The sequence below is a fragment of the Amphibalanus amphitrite genome, unplaced genomic scaffold (genome assembly GCF_019059575.1).
Source record: "Amphibalanus amphitrite isolate SeventyFive unplaced genomic scaffold, NRLGWU_Aamphi_draft 001353F_arrow, whole genome shotgun sequence".
Taxonomy (NCBI): Eukaryota; Metazoa; Arthropoda; class Thecostraca; order Balanomorpha; family Balanidae; genus Amphibalanus; species Amphibalanus amphitrite.
Window position 1 is genome coordinate 7,280 of NW_024882846.1, and position 9,099 is coordinate 16,378.

General features: G+C 44.7%; 1 protein-coding gene across 2 annotated transcripts; it reads left to right on the forward strand.

Moving 5' to 3' along the window:
• The first annotated feature begins 3,041 nt into the window (after positions 1-3,041).
• Positions 3,042-8,243, forward strand: LOC122372376 (glia maturation factor beta-like). Of its 2 annotated transcripts, none has more exons than XM_043349499.1 (5): positions 3,042-3,091; positions 3,478-3,690; positions 3,972-4,068; positions 4,450-4,635; positions 5,052-8,243. In XM_043349499.1, the coding sequence occupies exons 2-5, from the start codon at positions 3,688-3,690 to the stop codon at positions 5,189-5,191; spliced, it is 426 nt and encodes a 141-aa protein (XP_043205434.1). In that variant the 5' UTR covers positions 3,042-3,091; positions 3,478-3,687; the 3' UTR covers positions 5,192-8,243. The 2 variants fall into 2 exon arrangements, with proteins under 2 accessions (XP_043205434.1, XP_043205432.1); XM_043349497.1 differs by lacking the exon at positions 3,042-3,091 and adding an exon at positions 3,105-3,125.
• Positions 8,244-9,099: the final 856 nt, after the last annotated feature.

The window sequence follows — 9,099 nt, forward strand, 5'->3', positions numbered from 1 at the left end:
CCAAATGATAGCTTACATATGACAGAGAAGGTATGCAAAGTTTTATGAAGTTTGCTTCACTAGTTGTGGAATAACAAGCAAAAAACTTTTGCGGAAAGGCCGCTGGCCTCTCGCTGGAGCGTTTCCGACCAGTGTGGGCTGGGGGGGGGTAAATTTTACCCCCCCTGTTATCTCCCGAACTAATGGTCCGATTTGGAAAATTCAAACGCCAATCGAAAGCTCTCATCACGAACTACTAAAAACATGTACTTAATTTTAAGTTTGAGGTCAAGGTCAAGGTCAGGTCAAGGGTACAAATTGCAAGTTCCTACAGTATCGGCCTTGCACCGTAGTTGCCGAAGAATGGAGTCATGGACTGAGACTGATCACCCAAAACGTGTTCTTAGGCTACCAAGACAATATTCGTTGCATACAATATCATTCAGAGGTCAAGGTCAAGGTCAGGTCAGGTCAGGTCAGGTCACCAAAAAACAAAATATAGAAAAGGGCATGTGCGACACTTGTTTTATGGGTCGTTTTACTCATAGAATTCAATAGGCACACTCAATAAGTGATATGGGCCACCTCTGGATGAATTTCAGGTCGAGGTCAGGTCAAGGTCAGGTCAAGTGAGGTCAAATTTTGAAGTTGGTTGTTAAGGCCTAAAAAGGTGTCTATCTGATGCAGTTTTTCACGGCGAATCGAATGGTGCTATTTTTGTTTCCGTACGAGATCTAGAACTTCCAAAAAAGTCATTTTTCAAAAAAATTGTGTGTCGTGACGTCATAAAATTTTGAATAACTCCCACATTTTTGAACCGATTCTTCTAAAATTTGGTATGTAGGTGCACATAGACCACTTCTCTGACATATATTCCGGTTTTTTCGTTAGACTCAAAATTTTGGATTTTATAATGATTTTCCCAAAAAGGTCAGTTTTTTGAAAAAATTTAGGCCAAAATCCAAAATTTTCAAAAACCGAGATAGCCATTTGATAGACAAAGTAGAATTACGTATAACCTTTTTTGTTACGTCTTGATTCCTTTAAAAATGAAGATGTTAGCGGCGTTTGAACTTTTGCCGTTTTTGAGGCGAAAATGGCGAACATGACGTCACTAAAACGTCAATTTCTCAAAAATTTTCCGACGGATTTCGCTCAAATTTTCAGGGAAGGTGTCAAATTGATGTAAGAAAAGGTACTGAAAGCCGCCGTTTTTGAGATATCGCAAAAATTCGCGAGGGGGGGTAAAATTTACCCCCCCCCCCAGCCCCGCGCGGGTTAATCTCTGCGTCTCGTAACGGCGCACACGCTCGTTTTTTTCCGCGACGCGCTAGCTCCACCAGTGGCGAAACGGCGATGGGGGGGGAAGGGGGGGGGGTCGTGCCCGCCCCCCCCCTCGGCCGGCGTATATGTAGAAAACAAATAGGTCCGGCGAGCAGTAGCGGCGGAACACATTCAATTAGGGGGGGGGGGGCTTGGCACTGCCGACTTTTAGTCCCATTCTTTCCATGCAACGCCCATAGGGCTACTGTTAAAAGGCCAAATTAAAGAGGGGAACGGTGCCCCGGTGCCCTCCCCGTTCCGCCGCCTATGCCGGCGAGGGTACAAGAGATTGTATTGTCATTCATCGACCGCGAAAAAAGAATGTCCGGGGCCCTGTTCGCTCGCTGTTTTTATATCAGCGTGCTGTCGGTTTTCACCATATAAGGAAGTTATTGCTGGCGCGGCTTGGCCTTTCATTGGTCTAACGAATAGACCACTTGAATTCGACCAATGAGGAGCCAAGAAGTAGCAGCATGGTCGCAGCCGGCTGATAGATAAACGGGGTGCGAACAGAGCTCTGGACACAAATGATATGGAATGTTTCAATTCTCGGCTCCCAAATACAATAGCTTCACCTGACAGACCTCATCTACCTGACTTCAAAAGTTTCGATCATCCATTCCATGCATTAAATTCGTCAATCACTTGATGGTCTGATATTTCTTCATGGTTTTATTGAACCACATTTGTGGACGAATGTTTGCGGAGACGAAGATAGCGGAGACAAAGGTTTGCGGACGAAAATATGCGCAGACAAAGATTTGCGGACGAAGATTTGCGTGGACGAAGAAATGCGTGGACGAAAAATGCGGACGAAGATTTGCGGACGAAGATTTGCGGACGAAGTTTTGCGGACGAAGATTTGCCGGGACGAAGATTTGCGTGGACGAAGAAATGCGGACGAAGATTTGCGTAGACGAAGAAATGCGTGGACGAAAAAATGTGGACGAAGATTTGCGGACGAAGATTTGCGGGGACGAAGATTTGCGGACGAAGATATGCGCAGACGAAGATTTGCGTGGACGAAGAAATGCGGACGAAGATTTGCGTAGACGAAGAAATGCGTGGACGAAAAAATGCTTGACGAAGAAATGCGCGTACGAAGAAATGCGGATACGAAAAAATGCGCTACGAATATTTGCGCTTACGAAGAAATGCGAGACGAAGTTATGCGACACGAATAAATGCGCCGACGAAGATTTGCGGACGAAGAAATGCGGACGAAGAATTGCGCGACGAAGAAATGCCATACGAAGATTTGTCCTGGAATCACCCTCACCAATTTTTCAACAGGTATAGAAGTAGATGAAAAAAGTATTTCTCGTATAGTATGTTCTCTCAGCCAGGCCTCTTCGGAAATGCGGACCAAGATGTAGACAAAAGTAACAAAATTACAACCAAGCACACACCCCACACACCACACTACAATCTGAAATGAAAGTAAACAAAACGCGGGAATTTAACAAATGTAGCATAACACTGCGCAGCTGTTACAAATGTAGCAGTATGGATTTTGGATAAATATGACACAGCATATTACTTTTAGGAAATAAATGCAACAAATTTACATTATTTACAGTTTTGTGATATTATCGTAATAAATTGATTAGTTTTTTGTAACTAATAATTAATGTAAATCACAAAATTTAGACATTTTATGAAGATTTATTTTATATGACGCAATTCATTAAATATTATTATCGTTTTCCTTTTTTAGAATAGATCCCCGCGTGATCCCCGCATACCACCTAGCTCATCGCTTTGGCTCACATTTAGCTCACGGGTCTTTGTGTGTTTTGGGTTGGGCTTTGGGATATTATGCTGTCTATTTTTTGCGTTTTTGTTACTTATTTTGCCATTGCGGTTCTATTGATTGGTTTTGACTGCCGGAACCTGGACAGCTGCTGTTTTGCTGTTGCGGTTTATATAGCCTTGGCCTGAGCCCTGAACCCTGAAAAAGCTGTTTCTTGTTTCTAAAGATGCTTTTTACTTGGTTTTGAGGTACCTACACCTTTCTAACTCAAATATCCAAATATTCAAGCTCAAATATTTACATACACTGTGCAAATGTCTACTTTGACTCACATCAGCTAATTGTCATCAAAATGTGTACTACTAACTACACTTTTCTAATTGAATGTGAATTACTTATTTATGTGCTTTTCTCTTTTCCAGCTCAGCTCAATGGTACTTTAGTCAACGTCTTAAAGTCAAAGTTATTGAATCAAATTTAACTGTGGGCCTTGCTAAAGGTCATTAAAAATTGAGTGTTGAGATTCTGAGGCTTAGTGAAGAGTGTTGCTGTTGTACCTAGCTAGTACACGCACTCGTCCATGCTCATAGTCCATATATCTTGATCAATTCATACTACGATTGTTCAAAGAAATGGTGAGTAGGTACTTTTCTGTTTTAAGCGAAGAAGTTTACCTGTCAGTTGTTACTTGTGTATTCACTATTCCCAGGTGTTTGTGTGCTTGTTTCATGTTCCAAACTTTTTTTTAGCAACATAGCAAGTATCATAGCTTTTCAAATCCTGAGACTGTGATTTATAACCAAGAACATTAAATCTCATAACCATGTAGGCCTCAGATCTCAGCCCTTAGGGCTCAGGTGGACCAGAAAAGGCAATTTTCACATGACACTTATTTACTTGAGAAATAATGTTTCAGGCTCAGAATGTGCAAATCTGTGAAATATCAAATGAAGCCAAAGAGAGCATCAGGAAATTCCGGTTTAGAAAGGAAACCACCAATGCCGCATTGATTTGTAAGTAAAACATCTGACTTCATATCTTTTTGTGCATGCTTGCTTTTTATAGCCACCAAACTGCCTTACTCACACCAGCTAGCCATCTTTATCATTCAGTAATGTCGGCCAGGTAGTTCTATAGATACAACTGTATAACTGTATCCTGTCAGCCAAACTGGTCAAGTGTTATAACACTGTGGACTGCAACCACAGTATGTGTGAACTGTGAACATCTTCATGGCAACCCACACATCATATTCATTCTGTACCATTCCACAGTGAAGGTGGACAGCAAGAGCCACACAGTGTTTGTATCCACATTCCACCCCACTCCACACTGTGAAGGTGGACAGCGAGAGCCACACTGTGTTTGTATCCACATTCCACTTCATTTCACAGTGAAGGTGGACAGCGAGAGCCACACCGTGTTTGTGGACGAGGAGCTGGACGACCTCGCCGGGCTGGAAGAGCTGCGGGCTGAGCTGCCCGAGCACCAGCCGCGCTTCGTCATCTACTCGTGTCGCCTGGAGCATACGGACGGACGAGTCAGCTATCCCATGATCTTCATATTCTCAACGCCAAAAGGTGTGTAGGGGTGAGCGGTGAGCGGGCGGAGAGCGCGATTAAGGTAGGGTAGGGGGGGGGGGGGCTCCAGAGAAATCAGTTGTGGGGATGCAATACGGGGCAGGTTGGCGACCACAGTTACCAGGCCATGAGTGGATTAGAAAGGCGAATGGGTAAGGAGAATGCGTCAGCGGTGAATCATGTAGCAACTGAGTCACGGACATTCGTAGCTGGGTGTGACCAAAGAGCATTATGACTAACCAATGTGCCTGCTCATTCAAAGCATTTATACGTGAGCACGTCCCAGGTACCATGCATGTTTTCGTAAATCGATGAAGAAATGTTCATTGCCATACGCAATACGCAACCGCAATATGCATTTCTCGTCATGCGTCGTCATTTTACGTCATTTTAACGACATCTGTGTGTGTTCGCAGACGCCAAGCCGCAGCTCCAGATGATGTACGCGGGCAGTAAGCTCTCGCTGGTCAAGGAGGCCGACCTGACCAAAGTCTACGAAGTTCGTGAACTGGAGGAGCTCACAGACGACTGGATCGTGGAGAAGCTCCAAAAATGAGCTGTCACCGCCGCCGCCGCTGCTGCCACCTACCGGTCGGTCGGCGACAACTGAGGGCGGGGTGGAGTGCGGGCATTCGTCGCTGGCGCCGGGGTGGCCGGAAGGAGATTAAACAGATCAAAAGCAGGAAAATTCGGTGCCATCACCTGTGCGGGTTGGTGGGCAGGAATTTCCGTAATGTAATGTAAACACGCTATCCCTGGTTGGTAACGTCCTGTGCGATTCATGGGTCATTTACCACATTAGATCACAATATTTTATTTTGTCGCAATTTGTTTGTGACATAGATTCATGTAGTGCCTTTTCAAGCTCTCTCCCTATAAATGCACAATGCATATGTTTATGGGGAAATTTTTATTCGCTCTAGGTTTTTGTTTTGTTTTATGGTACGTATTACGTAACATTTAAAGAAAAATTGTAGTTAGTTAACACGAATCACATTTAAATTCCTTCACAAATTGCGCTGAATTATTTGCGATAGTAGCCTTACATATTCCATTTGGTAGGGTCACGGACGAATGTCATTCACGCTGATCTGACTAGGCAGGAAAAAGTATACGTCTTTTTATGACCAATTTTATTCCCTATTCAAAGCTGTGCTCGTCTACTTAGCCCGACATCCCTTGTAAGACGCTATCCAAGATAGCGGTACATACCTGTAAAAGACTGATCTAACAAGTTGGAGCGTTACATACTAACGTATCGTTACTGATAACCATTTTTCTCGCAAACTCTCCGTCGAGGACCAGGCGTGACACTTTCCAACCATTTGACCATATCTTCCGACACTTTACACAAGTTTGTCTGTGGTTTTCTGGAGTTAATGCATTATGACCTAAATCATATGTTCATTGTCAGATCGCATGTAGGTATGTAAATTCCCACATGTTTCCTGCACTGTGAGTCCGTTCTTTCTTTCCGTTTGCGCTGTGTTGGAGCTCTGTGGCTTTGTCGTAGCTCTATCCTTCCTGGATATGAACCAAATAAGACCGTATGACACTCATATAATCGGAAAGACATTAGACATTCCTTGTTTTATCGTTCTGACTAACAACTTTGCATCTTATGTTTTGTTCAAATACTGATCAAATGATTTTGATTGTGTTGAGCTACATTACGTGGGCTCCTTTTTATGCTGCAGTGTCCGCACCGGTCCTGCCTCATCAGCCTTCTTGCCATACATAGATTAGCTTTACTTTGTTGCCTTACGTTTCCGATTTTTTATCAACATCTTGCAACCAATTAATAGACACACTGTTGCTCAATTTTATCCAAACCTATTGATATCTTGTGAATAGTAAGCGAATGGCTTTTTCTTTATATGTCTTTGGGTGGATCTTATTGTTTCCTTATGTCTCTACTCTTGGTAACTGTGGCTATGTTACCATTATCAATCGGCAAGTCAATGTCCCCCGATTCGTACGAAAGCACATTTTAGCTACAGGTAATGCCAGGAATGCACCACGATCTATTTTGATATACGTTGTGCCAAGAAAGCTTCCATTCATCGTGCATTTATCGAATAATGTATCTTACAAATTGTGGGTTGTGGAACGTTGAAGGATGTAAAAAAAGTACTTGTCTCACAAACATCATTTATGCCTTGGTCATGCTTTTTTCACAAATGCTGCGTGGGTGTTTGGTCGTACACGGATGTTTTAATCGCTATGCATATGATTGTGTCGCATTGGGTTTGAATTTGTTGAAATTTTGTATATTCTGGTGGCAATTGCACCAGAAAAGGTCTCCCCCGCGAGTATTCTGTGGACTTTTCTATGAACTCTTGGGCAAAATGTTAACATCTGCTTAAATATTGATAGTAAAAAGTATATACAACATGCCATGTGATTCAAACGCGCTGCCGGCACCGTTGGTTTTCGCACGCAAACACAATGCTCTACTACTCGCGCGGTACGAATGCACCTAAGCAGTGGCACCGTATCCGTCTGTACCCTTTGTATCGGTCTCTATCTGTACCGAGGTCCAGCGTCTGTGCTTCACCGGGCGGGCTGGAGGGTCGTACATTCGGGGGCAGATTGATGTTCCACCACTCCCTACCTATCGGGCTCCCATGGCTCAGCACTGGCTGCTGCCAGTGGCAGCACTGGCAGCACTGGCACTGGCAGGCAGCATGGGTGGAGCCTTTCCGAGGAAGTTGGTGGGGCAAAAAGTCGTCAAACTTTCAATGTCAGATTCAACTTGAATAAAATGTCTAACTAAAACTATTCCTATCATTCCGGAGATAATCTTTGAATTAAACAGACATTCAAAAGTTCGTCAATGCGATAAAATGATTGATTTGTAAAGCAACAAAGTCCTACAAATGGGCTGAAGTTGGTTGGGCAAAGTGCTTATTGGTGGGGCAAAATGGCAAGTTTGTGGGGCAGCTGCCCCACCAACTGTATAGGAAGCTCCACCCCTGCCAGGCAGTGCTAAGCAGTACTGAGGGCAGGCAACACTGGCTGCTGCCAGTGCTGAGCCATGGGAGCCCGATGGGTAGGGAGTGGTGGAACATCAATCTGCCCCCGAGTGTACCACTCGGTCTGTCCTTGTAACCGGCATGTCAGACTCCGTGTGTGCGCGTGCCGGCCGCCTGTGCCTTCTGTTTAGCCTCGCGTATGCTGGCGTGTTTGTGTGCGTGTTTGTCTACGCACGCGGGGGTGGGGGGCGTGTGCCGTGAGGGGTTTGAATTGTAGCGAGGCGCGCGTGATCTGTATTATGCAAGGTCATGTTTTTGCTATTCAGTAGCTGAGTGCCAGGCGGCGCTGCCGCGTTAGAGACCCGCAGTCTGTTTGGATTAGTTAGTTCGGTTAATTAATATATGCGTTGCGTAGGAGTAGACTAAACACAGGTTCCGAGGCTCGTGGTCGTGGTGAGTTGCCGGTTTTTGTCCACGATACCCGCAAGGTTAACATGTGTACCAATACCATGACCTGTGGACCAAAGATTTGTGATTCATTTTAGTCAACGCTGAATTGGATATTTCATATATACTCGTGCTTTTTGGTCATGTTGTTTTTGTGCACAAATACATACGATCAAATGCAGCGAATTGACGACTTTTGTGTGACTGGTCTGTAACTGTGCGACATTACCGAATACTGGTTAAGTTCCGCTACATACGAGTATTGTATGAGAATTGGCGTCATATGCTTCAGTCTAGTCGTACGTGAGACCGTTGAGCAGCTCAGACCTGACACTTGAATAAGAAAATCTGCGGATTTCCCCAATAACTATTAAACACCGGAATTAACCAGCGAATGGTTTGATATGTATCCTTCGAGCCTGACTTTCCGTGCCGTGGAGTGAGTTAGTCATATTTAATCGCGGCGTTGCACGTAGTCATCGATGCACCTTGCAGAGGACATAATGTATGGTCTTATGCAGGCGGCGCGAAGGTGAATTTAGCAGAAATTACGTCACCCTACCTTGACACCATTGAAAGCAGCCGCAATGTATGCCGTATGCGACGCATGTAATGTATGTATGCGGGCAACCTCAGTTCCCTGATGTGTTGACCGTGCATTTGTGTTACAATCGGCATGGAGAAGGCGTCTGCATTATTTACACTGCATACAACTCAGCGAGGAAGGTCATGAGTCACTGTGTGCTGCTGTATTCCGACTCGGCAAACCGTGGGTTGGTGGTCAATATTGATGTCAACTGGTAACCCGAATGTCGTGTCCTTTGCGAATCGCCTAATCGCTCAGGTATAGGAGATGGCACCGCCGCTCTGCCGCTGTTCGAATTATGCTGCATTTCCCCTTCCTTGCCTCGTTCTGTCTGCCTATCGGGTGTCGATCGCATTGGTCTGGCTCCTGCGACTACCAACTTGTCCAACCGGCCAACCGACTACTGCATATCGTCCGGCATCTTGTCTATGTCGTCCTGACCGACGGTCCATGTCG